The following is a 16,582-nucleotide window of genomic DNA, read 5'->3' on the forward strand; positions in this document are numbered from 1 at the left end:
GGGGCTCTGTCCTCCAGGAGCAGCGGGTCAAGGAGGGGCCAAACCCATGAAATGATGAAGCCCCCACCTGGGGCGGGGCACTGAGAGGCCCCTTCACCCCTGGGGTCAGGCACACCTTCCTGGAGAGAGAGAGGAGGCTCCCGCTGGCCTTTGAACAAACCAGAGGGCCTAGGCTGGGCAGGGGCAGGACAGGCAGAGGGACTTGCAACTGTGTGACTTGGGAGATGGAACCGACTTTTTCCTAGGGAAAGGGGGAAGGGGGAAGGCAGGTGCTGGGGACGGCGGAGCTGGGGCCGACCAGGCGGCGCGCTGGGGGGTGGACAGTGATCGGGGATGGGCTGGAGGTTGCCCAGCTCCGGCGGGCCGCCCGCCGTGGGCCAGCGCCCCGGGGCGGTGCTTGCAGGCGGGAGACGCGGCCCCTGTTAAGACGCCTCCTCTCTGGAGGTCTGCGGGCTTCATCGCAAGGGCAGGGGCGGGCGCCGGGGGCTGAGCCGAGCCGGGGCGGCGGGCGCCGCTCCCCGTCCCCTCCGTCCCCTCCCCCGGCTCCGGCTCCGGCCTCCGGCGGGGCGGGCGGGCGGGCGGCCGCCTCAGGTTTCCGGAGGGGCCGGAGGGCGGGCGCGGCGTCACGTGCGCGCGGCCCCGGGGCCGGTTGGTGCGCCGGCCGGGGAGGGGCCGCGCTGTGCCCGGGCCGGGGTCGGCGGCTCCGGAGAGCTCGGAGGCAAGAGCCGGGAGCGGGGGAGCCCCGGCGGCGACGGGCGGCGCGGCGCGGCGCCGGCTCTGCCCCGCGCCGCGGCCAGGGGCGCGCGCCAGGGTGCCCCGCGGAACCCGGGCCCCGGGTCCTCGGGGCGCGGGGTCTGCGGCGGGGCGGTGCCCGGCCAGCCATGAGCGCCCCGGCGGCCGCCCGCAAGGGCTTTTACCGCCAGGAGGTGACCAAGACGGCCTGGGAGGTGCGCGTCGTGTACCAGGACCTGCAGCCCGTGGGCTCGGGCGCCTACGGCGCCGTGTGGTGAGCGCAGGCCGGGCGGGGGGCCGGGCGGCGAGGCCGGCCCTCCCGCTAAGCGGTGCGTCCCGCAGCTCGGCGGTGGACACCCGCACCGGGGCCAAGGTGGCCATCAAGAAGCTGTACCGGCCCTTCCAGTCCGAGCTGTTCGCCAAGCGCGCCTACCGCGAGCTGCGCCTGCTCAAGCACATGCGCCACGACAACGTGAGTCGCGCGGTCGCCTCGGCTCCCCGCCCCCCCCCCCCCCGCCCCCGCGCCCGCGCCCGCCTGGCCCGCAGCCCCTCGGCGGCGGCGAGGCCCTGGAGAGGACTCCGGTCTGGTCTTTGGCTCCTTCCCGAGGCCACATCCGGCTCGTCCGCCCGGCCCAGGCCCCGGTCAGGGGACGACGTCCTCTTGCCCGGGGGCTCACTCCAGGTCCCGCCTCCAAGCAGGATCCCCGAGGCGAGAGGCGACCTCAGGTGGGGGGCGAGTCTCTGGAAGGGGCACCGTGTCTCTTCTGGGCACCCCTTCCTGAACCCGCTGTGCTCCCTCTACCTCCTGAGCCCCAGCCCTGGGAGCCCCGAGGGGGCCTGTGTGGGCCTTGGGGAGCTGGTGTGCGAAGGACACGGGGCACACGCCTTCCTCACGTCCAGCGGCGTGCATTTCACAGCCCTTGGGGTAGGGGCTGGACCCAGCCTCCGGCAGGGAAAAGTCTGTTGCGTCCGGAACTGCCTCAAGCCTCTCCTGGGAACGCTGCTGGCTGCTAAGAGCCCTTCCCTCTGCTGGGGGTGCTCCTGCTGTTTGCCTGTGGCCTTGAGCTCTGTCCCCTCCCACACAAGCCACCCCTGCCCAGTCTGAGGGCTGGTGATCTGGGCGCCCAGACCCCGACTGATCGTGGTGGTCTGGCACCTCCTGGCTCATCAGAACCACGAGAATGAGCCTCCGTGTCCACCAGGAAACTCACCCCTTGGCTCCTGACCAACGCCCACCTCTCAGCCCCTCGCAGAGAGGGTCCTTCTTTCTCTCAGACTCCTCTACCCTTGACCCTTCCCGGGTGGCACCCATTCACCAGCCCAGCCGGGCCTTTACTGCCTCTGGGTCACATCTGGTCACACTCAGGCTTGTCCTCTCCCAGAGTCCTCACCCGGCTTCTCCCCACCACCGCTCCCCCCACCACCTGCTGCTCCAGTGCCGTCTCCAGGCCTTCTGTCCAGTTACCTCCCGCCCCGATCTGTACCAGTGGGTCCTTCTCCCAGGGGAGCCCCTGACCCACAGCGCGGAGCGCTGCAACCTGCAGGGCTGTTCCAAGAGCTTCCTAAACCCAGTTCCTAGGAGGAGCTAGGCTCGGTGAGGCCGAGTGGCACACCCGCGTGAGCTCCTCCGTCCTCCCCCCCCGCCCCGCCCCGCCCCAGGCCCCGTCTGCACCGCAGAGGCCTAGAGATCTCCATCAACCTGATGGATACCACCTGCCCGCCCCCATTCCTGCCAAAGCCTCCTCCCAGGGCCCTCGGCTCACCTGCCTCCAGGCCCCTCTGGATGTGCCACTCTGTCCCCTCCACCCCGCCCACATCTCTGGCCCTGGTGTCCGCTTTGGTCATCTAGCTGTCCCTCCACCCCATCCACCTTCACCTCACTCTGGTTTGTCCCCATATAGCAGCCAGGGGACACATTCAGCATCTCACCGTCCTCAGTGGCTCTTAGGATCAAAGCAAACCTTCCCTGGTGTTCGAGGGCCTGCTCGGGTTCCCTTCGGCTTCTCCTTGGCTACTCCTTGGCCTGGTCCTTGGCCACCTGGCCTCTCTCCCGTGTTCCTCAAACGCACCAAGCAATTTCCCTCCTGCCCCGGCCATCATTTGCCTGGCCTCTGCCAGGTGTCCCCCTGCCAGCACATCCACCTGCTCCTCCAGCCACTCTGATTCTCAGCCTCCCAGGGTCCCTGGAGGCCTTGTCACTGGAACCCCAGGTAGCAGTTGTCACATTACCTGTCTGCTGTCCATCCCCCTGGTCAGAGGGCTGTCGATGTGGCCACAGTGTTGCCTGCCTGGGCCTCTGGCAGAGGCGCAGCCTCTCGAAGGAACTCTCCCCTGAGAGGCTGTCCCCACAGTGGTCCTGGGTCTTCAGTGGGGACAGCAAGAGGGGGAGGAAGGGCCATGGGGCTGGCGCTCCTTGGATGGCCTGGGAGCTGACCCAGACTTGGGGCCGCCCCTCCCCTGGAGGATCCTGGCTGTCACCATCCCAAAATAGCCTTTGTCCATGGGCGTGTGTGCCAGGGCTGGGTTGAGCTGCTGGTGGGCAAGAGCCAGGCCCTGAATGGTGGGGGGAGACCAGGCCAGTTGCAGGAGGCTTTCCTGCCCAGAGCAGGCTGTGTCTGAGCCCCCGTGTCCCCGGCCAACCTGGTGCTCTGGCCTCCTCCCCAGGTGATTGGACTGCTGGACGTGTTCACGCCTGATGAGACCCTGGATGATTTTACAGACTTGTGAGTGCCGCCTGGGGCTGGCCCGGCAGAGCAGGTGGTGTTGGGTGGCTCCTGGGTGTCAGCTTCAGGTTGGGGGTTGGCAGGGGGGTGGCTGGAGGCAGTACCGCTAGGTACTGCCTGATGGACCTGGGCCTCCTCCTCCAGTGCCAGTGGTGCCAGCCTTGGACCTGAGGATCTGTTAGCTAGTCCCGTGCTCTAGCACCCTGGCACTAAGTGTGTGGCCTGTAATTGGAGCCATTGACCTTTGCTGGTGGCAGGGGAGGGGCGCCACAGGGCACCCAGCGCTGCCCTGCTCTGCTGAGCCTGCCCCGCGGCTGCCCAGGAGGCCACCCCTGGACTCACACTGTTGTCAGCCAAGAGCCAAGGGCCAGGCCTGGGAAGGCCTGGGAAGGACAAGGACGCACACTGGCCTCTGTGTCCTGGCGGGCCGTTGTGTGTCTCTCCCTGTCTCTCTCCCTCCACCTGTCCAGCCCCGCCTCTGACCTAGATGTCCTGCTGTCCCACCTGCCCTCGGGCGCTTCCCTTCTCTCTCTTGCGCCCTCCCCGCCACCCCCAGCAGGCGAGCTCCCTTCAGGAAACCCCGAAGCACGGCCGTGACCTGCTGGGCTGCGTGGGGCCAGCAGGATGGGGCCCCGTGCAGGCCTGTGGGAGCTGGAGGCCGGGTGCTGCAGGGCGACGGGGTCGCCCGGGCCTGGGCCCCCAGGCGTGACACCTGCCATCTCTACCTGCCCGGTCCCTGCAGTTACCTGGTGATGCCGTTCATGGGCACCGACCTGGGAAAGCTCATGAAGCACGAGAAGCTGAGTGACGACCGAATCCAGTTCCTTGTCTACCAGATGCTGAAGGGGCTGAAGGTGGGGGGCCGTCACAGGGGGTGGAGCCCCGGGGCTGGGCCGGGGCTCTGAGGTCCCCCTGAGCTCACTGCCGCTGCCCGCTCTGTCCACACAGTACATCCATGCTGCTGGCGTCATCCACAGGGTGAGTCCTGGCCCTCGAGCTCAGGGGCCTCCTTTCTCACTGGACGGGGCACAAGGCCTGCACACAGCCCTGGGCCCCACGCCCCTGCACCCTCAGCGGCCTGGATGCTCCCATGGTCGGGTGCGGCCCAGGCCCTCCCCTTTGCACCCTGGCGGGCGGGCGGGCGGGGGTGCTGCACAGCCGTCTTTTGTTCGCAGGACCTGAAGCCTGGCAACCTGGTGGTGAATGAGGACTGTGAACTGAAGGTGTGTGCCAACTGGGGGCTCGGGCCTCCCTCAACCTGCCCTGCTGCTTGCCGTGCCCTCAGCCCTTGGCCTGCAGGAGGCCTGGCACAGGCACTGGCAAGCAGTTGATGGGCAGATGGGCCCTGCGGGACCTTGCTGGTGGGGAATGTGTGCCCGGCTCCCTGGGCTTGAGCCAGGGCTGGGCTGAGGAGGCCTCCCCAGAGGTGGCGCCAGGCCCTGCAGGGTTAGCGGGGAGAGGAGGGCAGGGAAGGAGACCCCTCTCGGGTGCCTGGTCTAGGATTTGGGGTGACTGGCTGTGGGGAGGCACCGAAGGGGAGGCTTAGGGGTACGTGGCTGTGACCTCAGAGCCCAGAGGGTGTCCTGGAGACCCTGGTGTGCCCAGTCCTCTTCGGGTCTCCTGGGCCGCAAGCTGCCCTCGCCCCCCCACCCCCGGTGCCCCACCTTCCCGATTCTGCCCATAGATCCTGGACTTCGGCCTGGCCAGACAGGCCGACAGCGAGATGACTGGGTACGTGGTGACGCGCTGGTACCGGGCACCTGAGGTCATCTTGAATTGGATGCGCTACACGCAGACGGGTGAGGAACACCGGAGGCTCAGGGCCTCCCCGCCCCAGCCTCCAAGCCGCCCTGCCTGCGCCCCTGCTGTTGGGGGCCTGCCGAGCTGGGCTGCGGCGGGCGGGGCCGGGCGGGCTGATGGCACCTGTGGCCGCGCCCCCTCCACTGCACCCACTCCCGCGTCTGTCTCCGCCCCCACCCCCCCCCCGCCGTCTGTGTGTGCCCCCCTCCCCAGCCCACCGAGCCCTGATGCAGGGGCTTTTGTCCCAGTGGACATCTGGTCAGTGGGCTGCATCATGGCCGAGATGATCACAGGAAAGACGCTCTTCAGAGGCAGCGACCGTATCCTCCACCTGGAGCCAGGCGGGGCTCCCCTCCTCCTGGGGGGGCGGGGGGCGGGGCTCCCCTCCTCCTGGGGGGCGGGGGGCGGGGCTCCCCTCCTCCTGGGGGGGCGGGGGCCGGGACTCCCCTCCTCCTGGGGGGGCGGGGGGCGGGGCTCCCCTCCTCCTGGGGGGGCGGGGGGCGGGGCTCCCCTCCTCCTGGGGGGGCGGGGGGCGGGGCTCCCCTCCTCCTGGGGGGGCGGGGGCCGGGACTCCCCTCCTCCTGGGGGGGCGGGGGCCGGGACTCCCCTCCTCCTGGGGGGGCGGGGGCCGGGGCTCCCCTCCACCAGCTCCGCACTCTGGTCCCACGCTGTGCTCCTGACCTCAGCCGAGACCTGGACCAGCTGAAGGAGATCATGAAGGTGACGGGGACGCCCCCCGAGGAGTTCGTGCAGAGGCTGCAGAGTGCGGATGTCAGTGGGCAGCGGGCCGTGGGCTGGAGGCCTGGGCCTGGGCCGCGGGGCCGGCCCCTCACCCTCGCTTCCCACACAGGCCAAGAATTACATGAAGGGTCTCCCTGAGCTGGAGAAAAAGGATTTTGCCTCCGTCCTGACCAACGCAAGCCCTCTGGGTAGGGTGGGGCTGGCGTGGGCATGGGGTCCATGACCTGGTGCGGGGACCCGGGACGCTCCCCTCAGCCAGGCCTGACCCACCCTTCCCCCAGCGGTGAACCTCCTGGAGAAAATGCTGGTGCTGGATGCAGAGCGGCGGGTGACGGCGGCCGAGGCGTTGACCCACCCCTACTTCGAGTCGCTGCAGGACACGGAGGATGAGCCCAAGGCCCAGAAGTATGACGAGTCCTTTGATGACGTGGATCGCACGCTGGACGAGTGGAAGCGTGAGTGCAGGGCTCTGGGCAGGGTCCGCGGCTCGACCGCACAAGCCCCATGCAGGTGGCCGGGGTCCGGAGTCCTGGGTCCCCCCACCCTGGGCTTCAGGTTAGGTGAGGAACAGGGCAGAGGGCAGAGGAGCTGAAGGATGGAGTTCTTGTCGTGGCTCAGTGGTAACGAACCCAACTAGTATCCAGGATGATGCAGGTTCGATCCCTGGCCTCGCTCAGTGGGTTAAGGATCTGGCGTTGCCATGAGCGGTGGTGTAGGCCACAGGTTGCAAATGCAGCTCTGATTTGACCCCTGGCCTGGGAACGTCCCTATGCTGCGGGTGCAGCCCTGAAAAGACCAAAACATAGAAGTAGCTGAAAGATGAAAGGGAGGGCATTCCCGGCAAAGGCTCTGCACAGAGAGGAGAGGGATTTTGGTTGGAACTCGCAGGGAGGTGGCTCCAGGCTCAGGACAGCCACGGGCACGGGGCTGCTCCCAGCCCCCGGACCTGCCAGCCTGCCCCCTGCCCTCTGGGCCAGAGACTGGGTCACCCTGGAGCCCCTTGGCACCCACTCCCCAGGCCTCAGCTCCTACCCCTTGAATCTCCTTGCTTGTCTCTGCCCCTTCCAGGAGCCCTCCCACCTGAGCAGCTGCACACCCCCTCGTCCCACAAGCAGGATAAGGTCCACTCCAGGCAGCGCCTCAGCCTTCCTCGCTAGCCCTCCCATGTCCCCCCCACCCCCGCCCTCTGAGCCGTTCAGCCCCCACTCCACTTCTGCTGCACCCCCAGGCTTTGCGTCAGCCGTCCCCCTAGACCAAGGACCCCTCCTCATCTCTGAGGGCTGCCCGGGCCTGCTCAGTCTGAGGCTGGGCTCAGGAACACCTGCCCAGGTCTCCAGCCTCCTTCGTGCTGGAGTGGGCCTTGTCCATCTCCACCGCAGCAGGGCAGGTGTCCTCTCGGCTGCAGGACCCGCCGGGGGAGCAGGGATGTCTGCGGGAGCAGCCTGTGCCCTTGGAGCTGTGGTGCTGGCTGCCATGGTCCTAGACCCCATGCTGCCTCTGCCTCAGACCCGCGCTGGGGTCCTGCGCGTGGGGGAGGGTGGGGCTGGGCGGGTGGTGGTTCTCCAGCTGTGCCGCTCGGCGTCATTGGATTCTCAGTGCCACCCGCAGGGGTTCTGCCCTTATTGGTGCTGTGTTTTTTGCTTTTAAGTTTTCTGTTGCTAAAAAAGGTAGCCCCAAACCACAGGCCACAGGATCCCTCCTGCGGTCCAGCCACAAAGCGTAGTAAGAGTTTCTGCTTTGACTGCAGACTATGGTAGATACGTGACTGTTTGTGGCTGAGCCCCTGGTCAGGGATGCAAATTCACCCCGTCCTGTTCCCCTGGGAGAAGCCAGCCCCACAGCAATGGCCTCTCCATACAAACTTTCTCTGCGAGCGCCGGCTTTTGCTCCAGGGTCAGATGACGGGCCTGGGAGGCACCCCGTGGGGGAGGAGCCACAGGGGCACCTGCTCTAAAGGCACAGTCCTTCCCAGCTGGGCCTGGGGAGTACCAGTGGTCTCCAAACGGGTGCTTCCAGGACTGGGGGAGGGACCCGCTGGGGCAGGCTGAACAGAGCCGGCCCGTCCCTTCCAGCAGGAGCACAGGCAGGGAGGTGGGCGCTGCAGGTTGTTGGGGGGGGCTTCACACTCATCTGGAAGCTGGAGTGTGCCCTGCTGCAACCTTGAGCAGCCGTGCCGGTGAACACTGTTTCACCTTCCTGGGTCATCTTCCGCTCACAGGCAATCTAGGGGCCGTGGGTAGGGGGACAGTCCCTGTGGCTGGCCACGGGTGGGCTGAAAGTGGCTGTGACTTAGGATGCCCCTGCACGTGTGGGACAAAGGAGCCCACCTGCTGACCTCTGACCCTGTCGTTTTTAGGGGTGGGGAGCCCCTAGGTCAGTGGCTCAAAGCCTGTGCCCTGGGCCTGGGAGCTCTCCCCACCCCCACTCCCACCCTCACCCTGAGTGGAACCCCACGGGACTTCTGGCTGGTCGGGGTGAGCACCAGGGAGCTGGGCCCGGGGCTTCGTCTTGGTGGCTGGCGACCATCTCAGCAGGGATGGTGTGAGGGGAGCTGTCTGAGGGCTGAGGGGCCCCGTCTCGCGTAACTCTGTCACTCCCATCCTGCCCCAGGTGTCACGTATAAAGAGGTGCTCAGCTTCAAGCCTCCCCAGCAGCTGGGGACCAAGGTCTCCAAGGAAACGGCCCTGTGAAGACCCCTGGAACCTGGCTGGGGCTTCCCCCTGGAAGGGCCGTCCTGGTTTCCCCTGTGGCTTTGGCTGGGGCTCGCGTCCTGGGAGTGCCCTCGTTCCCTGGAGCCCCTCCCACAAGCTTGTTCTCCTGCTCTCAGGCCCCACCTCAGCCTCTCCTTGGAGGAGCACCTGGCCTTTTTGGACGGGATGCCCACCTGACCTGGGGCTGGCCTCTGGCCCCCTGAGCAGTGGTCTGCTCCTCCAGGGTGCAGCAAGACGCCTCGGAGCCTGTGAGGGGGGAGGGGTTTAGGGTCGAGGCCTGGCTTATGCCATTGCTGAGAGGAAGGACAGGGAGGGCACAGGTGATGACTCAGGGACACCTCTGCATCCCCAGCCTGGAATGTACATCGGCCACGTGGCGTGGCCACTCGGCTGGAGGAAATAAACCCTTTCTCTCTCCTGCTCTGCCTCGCCTGCTGATTCTTGGGGTAGGTCTTCAGCTTTAGGTTTTTGAGCTGCAGCCCCGTGCAGAGTATGGAGGCTGGCCTGGGAGCCTTGGGCCATCCTGAGCCACTGGGGACCCCTTCCCTCCCAGGTCACAAAGCTGGTGCACCCCATCCTGTGCCATGAGCCCCAAGTCTGGAGCCCCCACCTCACGGCCTGGCTCTGCCCCTCTTGTAGGGTGGCTTTCCTCTAAGATCCTGGAGCCGGAGGCTGACGGGGGCGGGTGTGTGTGTGTGTGTGCATGTGTGTGTGTGTGTGTGTGTGTGTCAGGGTTCAACGTGGATCTCGGCTCCAGATGTTAGGACTCCCTGCACTCTCCAAGGCCAGGCTTTGGGGGGTGGTCACAGTAGACCCCTCCAGGCACCTCTGGTGTCTTGAGACGCCTGTGCCTTAGCAGAAAACTAGGTTCGGTGTTTTTTTTCCTGCCCTTTGCCGGGCCATGCCCCACCACCATCAGTGAGCCACCGCTGCTGTCTGCCCGCTGTTCCTCCTCTGAGGGCTGGCAGCTGGGTTACTGGCCACCCTTGGGCTTTGCCTTGGCTCCTCCCACCTGCTCTCCTGGCAGGTGCACGTGAAGCCGGGCTAGGCCTGCTCCTTTCTCCCGGCTTGGGACTCAAATGGACGCACAGTTGATCCAGCCAAATCCGGTCCGAGGAGCTGCCACAGTGGACACCGGCCTTCTCTGCCCAGGAGGCCTCTTGTGCCTCTGACGGAGCCCGGCCCAGACCCTCGGCTCTCAGCGACCCCGGCTGGCCCGTCTGCCGCAGGCCCCGCCTTCGAGGGCATGTACTCAGGAAGGCAAGTCAGCACCTGCTTCCTAGCCGCCAAGACAGCCAGGACGGTGGCGATGTACGCGGGGCTGCGGGCCACGGGCAGCGGGGCCCTGTCAGGGCCTCCTTCTGCATCCATCTCACGGTGGAGAGCTTCCCTGTAGGGAGGGCCACGGCGGCTGAAGAACGCGACTACGGCCACTCTAGCTCCCAAGGTCCCGCCTCCAGGACCCTAGGCCCCGCCTCCAGGACCCTAGGCCCCGCCTTCAAGAGACCCGCCCTCGGGGCTCCGCCTCCAAGGCCAGGACCCCGCCCCCGGAGCCCTTTCAGGTCCTGGGCGACCCGTTTCCTTCTGTCTAAAGATGTTGCTCTGGGCTGTGCCCGCGCCTCCTCCATTGCGGCCTCGTTCGTTCACTCACTGCTGCAGCCCTAGCCCAAACCCTCCCTCTGTCGGCCTCCGCGCCGCCTTCCCCCGCGCCGTGCCGCTCCCGTCCAGCTTCTCTGCACAGCCCTGACCCTCCGACTCGTCCACTTTCTGGCCAGGGGTCTTCCCGGAGCTTACATCGGACACGCTCCTCCTCTCTGGATCCTCGGGGGGCAGCGCTGCGCTGCAGCCCGCGCTTCGCTAAGCCCCGGGCAAGGGTCCTCCTCCTCGTGGCCTGCCCGCCCAGCTCTTCCCTGAGCCCCGGCCGGGGGCTCTAGGGCGGCTCTGGGCGCGATGGGCTACTGACGTGTCCGACCAGCGGTCTGCGCGGTCAGAGTGGGCCTGGGAGAGGCTTGGGGCGGAGGGGCAAGGACCCGCGCGGGGCTGCCGCGTGGGCACAGCGTGCAGGTGGGGCCGCCGCGACAGTCCGCAGGAGCCTGGGCCTGCTGGCTCTCGGTCCTCGCGCCCTTCCGCTCCCACCTCTGCAGGAGCACCACGGCCCGCGGGGCGCCGCCCGCGGCCGGAGCAGGAGGTGGAGCCGCGGCTGGCGGGCAGGGCCCCGGCGCCGGCCCGGCGGTCCGCGCCGCGCGGGGGCGGGGCTTGCGGCAGCCGGAGGCGGGGCGGTTCCAGGTCCCAGGACGAGGAAGCCGGAAGCCGAGTCCCAGAGACACCTTGTCAACCCTTCCCCGCTGGGGCCTGCGGCCTCCTTCCCGTCTGTGCCCGCGGCCCCGGCCCCAGGCGTTGGGCTGCAGAGTGGGACGGGCAGTGCCCTCACCTGCCTGTGAGCGGTAGCGTCCTGCCCAGCCCGCAGAGGACGGCCCCAGAGTGAACGCGGCCGGGCCATGGGGACCGCACTGGTGTACCACGAGGACATGACGGCTGCGCGGCTGCTGTGGGACGAGTAAGTGGGACCTGGCCGAGGGGGGGTCGCGGAGGGCTCCGGGCTCTGAGCTCCCTGTCCATTCAGCCCCGAGTGCGAGATCGAGCGTCCTGAGCGTCTGACCACAGCTCTGGAGCGCCTGCGGCAGCGCGGCCTGGAGCAGAGGTGCCTGCGGCTGGTAGCCCGAGAGGCCTCGGAGGCGGAGCTGGGCCTGGTGCACAGGTCAGGTCCGCGGGGGACCGCCTGCCCCGAGCATTCCTGCGAGGACCTGGGCCTGCCCCAGCCGGCCAGTGCCTCCTCCACACACCTCACTTTCACCACGGGATGGGTGGGTGAGGGAGAAATGAGGTGGGCAGTCCCATTGGGGTCCAGGCGCCCTTCCTCCGTCCGATACCTGCTCCTCCTGGTGACCCTGCCTTGCCGCCTGCCTCTCTGCAGCCCCGAGTACGTGGCCCTGTTGCGGGGAACCCAGGCCTTGAGCACTGAGGAGCTCCAGGCCCTATCCAGACAGTTCGACGCCGTCTACTTCCATCCGGTGCGTGCCCTGGGGACACCCCCGCCCACCCACTCCTCTGGGGACTTGGGCGGGTGCCAGCATCCTACTGGCTGCCACTGCTGCCTCCGGCACTGGCCTGGTCCATTCTGCCCAGTGCTTGGTGCCTTGCAGCCTGGCTCGGGCCTGGGTTGCGCCTGTGAAGGGTAGTGGGCAGGGAGCTTATCTGCATCCCTGCCCCCCGCAGAGTACCTTCCACTGTGCCCGGTTGGCCGCAGGGGCTGCTCTGCAGCTGGTGGATGCAGTGATGGCGGGAGTTGTGCGCAACGGTCTCGCCCTGGTGAGGTGAGCACTGCCCCCTGCCCTGGCCGCCCTGACCTGTGGGCGGGTGGCCCTGCGTGGGCTCGGAACGACCCCAACATGCCCTGCATGGTGCTCTCACCCCCAGGCCGCCTGGGCACCACAGCCAGAGGGCCGCCGCCAATGGATTCTGCGTGTTCAATAGTGTGGCCATAGCAGCCAAGCATGCCCAGCAGAAACATGGACTGCACAGGTTGGTGCCAGCTGGGCTGCAGGCCGAGGCCCAGGCCAGACGGGAAGGGGGTAGCGAGGGCCTCTGAGAAACCCTACCCAGCCCCTTCCCATCCTGGGCCTGGCTCCTGGCCTGGGGGTGGGAGACCCTCCCCCTCAGTGACCCAGAGCTGGCTGTCCCCAGGATCCTCATCGTTGACTGGGACATCCACCATGGTCAGGGCACCCAGTATATCTTTGAGGATGACCCCAGGTAAGCTGGGCATGGGCTCAAGACCCTTCCCTGTGACCTCACTTTTCAGGACACACGGTCTGTCTGGCCTGGGAAAGCACGAGGGGGGAGACAGAGCCTTGTGCTTGGGGGTCAGGGTTCTGCGAGGTGCCCTGTGGCTGCAGGGCCTGACCTCTGACCTCTGACCCCGGCCGGCTGTGGCAGCGTCCTTTACTTCTCCTGGCACCGCTATGAGCACGGGCGCTTCTGGCCCTACCTGCGAGAGTCTGATGCAGACACCGTCGGCCGCGGGCGGGGCCTTGGCTTCACGGTCAACCTGCCCTGGAACCAGGTGCTGGCCCCTCGTCCCAGGCCCCCCACCCAGAGCCCTCACCCTGCCCGCATCACCCCCTCCGGTGGAGCCCAGGGCATGGTGCCAGGATGGCCCCTAGAGCCTGGGCCCCGAGGGCAGGGGCAGACTCCGCAGCCCTCCCTGGCAGGGCCAACAATGACACCCTGTGGCTGCAGGTCGGGATGGGAAACGCAGATTACATGGCCGCCTTCCTGCAGGTGCTGCTGCCCTTGGCCTTTGAGGTGACTGGGCGCGGGGGTTGGGGGGGCAGTCCTGATGGCAGGAGGGCGGGAGGGGATTCGGGGCCCGGAGACCCCCTCACTCTACCAGAGCGGGTCAGAACCCTTGGGGTGAGGAGGGTCCCTCCAGAGGGGCCTCACCTCCCTCTGCTCCAGCCTTTGTCTGCCTCTCCTCACTTGGCCCTGCCTGCAGTTCAACGCCGAGCTGGTCCTGGTCTCCGCAGGGTTTGACTCCGCAATCGGGGATTCTGAGGTGAGGCCCTGGCCTGGCCGGGGAGGGCTTCTGGGGTTCTGGGGACAGGCCCTCGGCATACTTGGTTCTGGTTCCAGGGGCAGATGCAGGCCACGCCCGAGTGCTTCGCCCACCTCACGCAGCTGCTGCAGGTGCTGGCTGGTGGCCGGGTCTGCGCTGTGCTGGAGGTGATCGCGGCGGGCAGGGAGGACGCTGGGCCAGAGGCTGAGGGGCAGCGGGAGGGGTCCGGCCACGTGGGGCAGGGCATCCTGCCCGGGCCAGTGACACCCCTGTCCTGTGGTATCTCTGCCTCCCGTGCTCCCAGGGTGGCTACCACCTGGAGTCCCTCTCCCAGTCCGTGTGCATGATGGTACAAGCGCTGCTCGGCGACCCCGCCCCGCCGCTCTCAGGGCCCATGGTGCCGCATGGCAGGTGCGAGGGGTGGGAAGGTGGGAAGGGCCAGGGTTGGGAGGCCAGGCTCCCTGATCCTGCTCTTCCTCGCAGCGCCCTGCAGTCCATCCAGAGTGTCCGGGCAGCGCAGGCCCCTCACTGGATGAGCCTCCGGCAGCAAGGTCGGTGAGGCCTGGGTCGGGCTGCGGACTTGCATCTCAGCCTCCTGTGCCGTGGCGGTGACTCTGAACCACCCCCTAGGTGTGGCCCCTGTACTGAGTTCCAGCACTCGCTCCCCGGGGCAGGGGCCCTCCCCTCCAATGCCTGCGGGGCCTGAGTTCAAGACAGCAGCAGCCCAGGCCGTGGCTGCACTCAGCTCCCTCCTGGACCAGCTACGCCTCCGTCCCACACCCCCTGTCCGCACTGCTCTTGCCTTGCCTGCGCCACTGGACGGTGACCTGGTCCTGCCCCATGACGTCCTCTGTCAGGAGGGGTCAGCCCCACAGGAGGAGACGCAGGCCTGGGCCAGGTAGGCAGGGTGGCCTGAGGAGAAGGGCTGGGCCACGTCTGCACAGGTGCCTGTGACTCATCTACGGTCTGTGTCATTCTGTGTCCTTGTGTCCCTCGGGCTGGTCCCCATAGGCCACACGAGGCCCTGGCCCAGGATAAGGCCCTCTCTGCACTTGGGAGGGTCCTGCACCTCTTGGACAGGATCCTGGATGGGCAGGTGAGGCAAGTGGGGGGCTGGGGGTCGCAGCGGAGTCAGGGGAGGCCTGTCTGGGGAGGGCTGGGTGGTACAGAACCATGTGGACTGCGCCCAGGACCGTCCCCAGAACAGCCCCCAGGGACAGGGTGCAGGAACACTCGCCTCAGCTCCCTCAACTAAACGCTCTTCAGCACAGAGGTGAAGGGGATGCTTTGTACTTTGAAGCATCTTAGTTTCAGAAGTGGAGCCATGTGACCTCAGAGTGTACAGGTGACAGCCATGTAGACAAGAACAAAAAGAAGGGATGGATGGGTCTGGTCTGTTTACCTGCTTTGGGAGTTACTCTCCACCGCTGTTACCTTGCAGGTGAGCAGCGGCATTGCAGCCACCCCAGGCCCTGCTGTAGCTGCCACCCTGGACGTGGCCATTCGGTGTGGCCTCTCCCACGGAGCCCAGAGGTAAGCCCCACCTGGCTGGTCTGAGGCTCCGAGGGCAGGGTCCGTGGGCACCCCCTGCCCTGGCTGGCTATGTCGCGGGGGCGGGGGCTCTGGGAATGGGTTCCAGGTGGAGTGAGTGCTGTCTATCCAGGGACCAACTCTTCCTCCAGGCTGCTTTGTGTGGCTGTGGGACAGCTGGATCGGCCCCCCCATCTCACCGATGACGGGTATGGCTCTCGGGTGGCCCATGTGTTTAGTTCCGCAAGTGGATGGGTGGGCACGTGAGCCTGGATCCCCAGGTGTGAGGGGTGGGTGAGGCTTTCCGCAGCTGGAGTTTGGCAGAAGGGCCCCTGGGAGCAATGCCGGGAGGGTCTCGGGCATAAAGGGTCTGCAGTCTTGGCATCTCTGCCCATGAGCTCTTCCTCTTCTGTCTGGGCTCTGGAGGGTGGGCGGCACCTCGCACACAGGCACTCATGTCCATGTGCTCGCTTTCCCCTGGAAGGGGGACTCTATGGCTGAACGTCGGGGGCAAAGAGGCAGCTGCCCTGTCCATGTTCCACGTCTCTGTGCCACTGCCAAGGGTGAGTGGTGGTGTCCCAGGGCAGGGCAGCTGCTGCTCACTGGCATCACCATGAGGGCCAGGCCCCTGGCTTTCACCTACCTTTCCTGGAGGGACTGTGGGTATGTCTGCCCACCAGAGATTGGGAGGTGGGGTGGCCTGAGTGGCAGGAGGGGTGTCCCCTGGATGAGGGGTTGGGCTATGTTGTCACTCCCGTAGACAACCGGTGGGTTCCTGAGCTGTGTCCTGGCCCTGGTGCTGCCCCTGGCCTACAGCTTCCAGCCTGACCTGGTGCTGGTGGTACTGGGGCCTGCTCATGGCCTGCAGGACCCCCAAGCTGCACTCCTGGCTGCACTGCTTCGGGGCCCAGCAGGGGGCCGAGTCTTGGCCCTTGTGGATGAGGTGAGTTGGGCAGGGTGGACCTGCTGTCGGGTAGGAGGTGGGGAGAAACCAGTGACTCATTGCTTCTACCTCTGCTCCTGGCCCAGGAGTCCACACCCCAGCTTGCGGTGGTCCTGGCCAGGGTGCTGCATGGAGAGGCACCCCCCAGCCTGGGCCCCTTCTGCATGGCCTCCCTAGAGACCATGCAAGCCCTGATGCACTTGAGGGGGCAGCTGGAGCCACAGTGGAAGATGCTGCGAGTGGCCGGTGAGACTGGGAGGCCAGGCTCAGCCTGAATGTTGGGGCCTTGGGCGATAGCAGCCTTAGAGCTGTGGGGAGAGGGGCTCCTGTTCCGGGAATGAGGTGCTGCCCTGAACCAGCTCACAGCTGTGTCAGGCTGCTTGCGCACCTCTTCCCAGCTCCTCCTTGAGTGCCCTGACCTGGTGGCTTGAAATCGGCCAGGGTGGGACTATTTACACCCCGAAAAAGGCACTACGAAGCAGTCCCCCAAGAGCCTGCAGGTGACCATTCACCAGCACGCCTCTGTCTGAGGCCCCTGTCCGGAGGTCTAGGCTCCAAGGCTGCCAGGACCCTGGCTCCGGGGCTCTGTGACCCCTGCAGCGGCCTGGAACCCCCCTTCCCGCGACCCGCCTCTGCGCAGACCGCTCGCCCCTCGCTTCTCCGCGCCGCCGAATCAGTAAACATCCGTTCTGCGAAAGCCTGACTCCGCCTCCTTTACTGAGCGCGACTCCGCTTCAGTTTCCCCACTCCCGAACGAGTTTCCAGGCCGGAAGTGCCCTGCGAGGGA

At 67.1% G+C, this 16,582-nt stretch overlaps 2 protein-coding genes across 34 annotated transcripts; both read left to right on the top strand.

Annotated features, from left to right (window-relative positions):
- Positions 1-692: 692 nt before the first annotated feature.
- MAPK12 (mitogen-activated protein kinase 12) lies at positions 693-9,127 on the top strand. Of its 3 annotated transcripts, none has more exons than XM_085024844.1 (12): positions 846-947; positions 1,075-1,204; positions 3,397-3,455; positions 4,198-4,309; positions 4,404-4,433; positions 4,631-4,678; positions 5,140-5,254; positions 5,504-5,575; positions 5,947-6,026; positions 6,106-6,184; positions 6,278-6,451; positions 8,607-9,127. In XM_085024844.1, the coding sequence occupies exons 2-12, from the start codon at positions 1,190-1,192 to the stop codon at positions 8,684-8,686; spliced, it is 864 nt and encodes a 287-aa protein (XP_084880970.1). In that variant the 5' UTR covers positions 846-947; positions 1,075-1,189; the 3' UTR covers positions 8,687-9,127.
- Positions 9,128-11,003: 1,876 nt separating this feature from the next.
- Positions 11,004-16,492, top strand: HDAC10 (histone deacetylase 10). 31 transcript variants are annotated; one of them, XM_085025295.1, is made up of 20 exons: positions 11,004-11,264; positions 11,331-11,465; positions 11,682-11,778; positions 11,984-12,081; positions 12,185-12,289; positions 12,452-12,520; positions 12,704-12,830; positions 13,007-13,072; positions 13,226-13,322; positions 13,400-13,489; positions 13,627-13,733; positions 13,806-13,873; positions 13,953-14,220; positions 14,334-14,418; positions 14,764-14,855; positions 15,005-15,061; positions 15,337-15,415; positions 15,613-15,795; positions 15,882-16,041; positions 16,194-16,492. In XM_085025295.1, exons 5-20 carry the CDS (start codon positions 12,262-12,264, stop codon positions 16,202-16,204), a joined length of 1,587 nt encoding a protein of 528 aa, XP_084881421.1. In that variant the 5' UTR covers positions 11,004-11,264; positions 11,331-11,465; positions 11,682-11,778; positions 11,984-12,081; positions 12,185-12,261; the 3' UTR covers positions 16,205-16,492. The 31 variants fall into 31 exon arrangements, 16 of the variants coding, with proteins under 16 accessions (XP_084881421.1, XP_003126824.1, XP_084881412.1 ...); XM_003126776.5 differs by having other exon boundaries at positions 13,263-13,322; XR_014845521.1 differs by having other exon boundaries at positions 12,704-13,072; positions 14,986-15,061.
- The last annotated feature ends 90 nt before the right edge of the window (positions 16,493-16,582 follow it).

Source organism: Sus scrofa, chromosome 5, assembly GCF_054392235.1.
Source record: "Sus scrofa isolate SSC_HxYL_T2T_F1_AM1 chromosome 5, Sscrofa_HxYL_maternal_Yorkshire_Landrace_v2.0, whole genome shotgun sequence".
NCBI lineage: Eukaryota > Metazoa > Chordata > Mammalia > Artiodactyla > Suidae > Sus > Sus scrofa.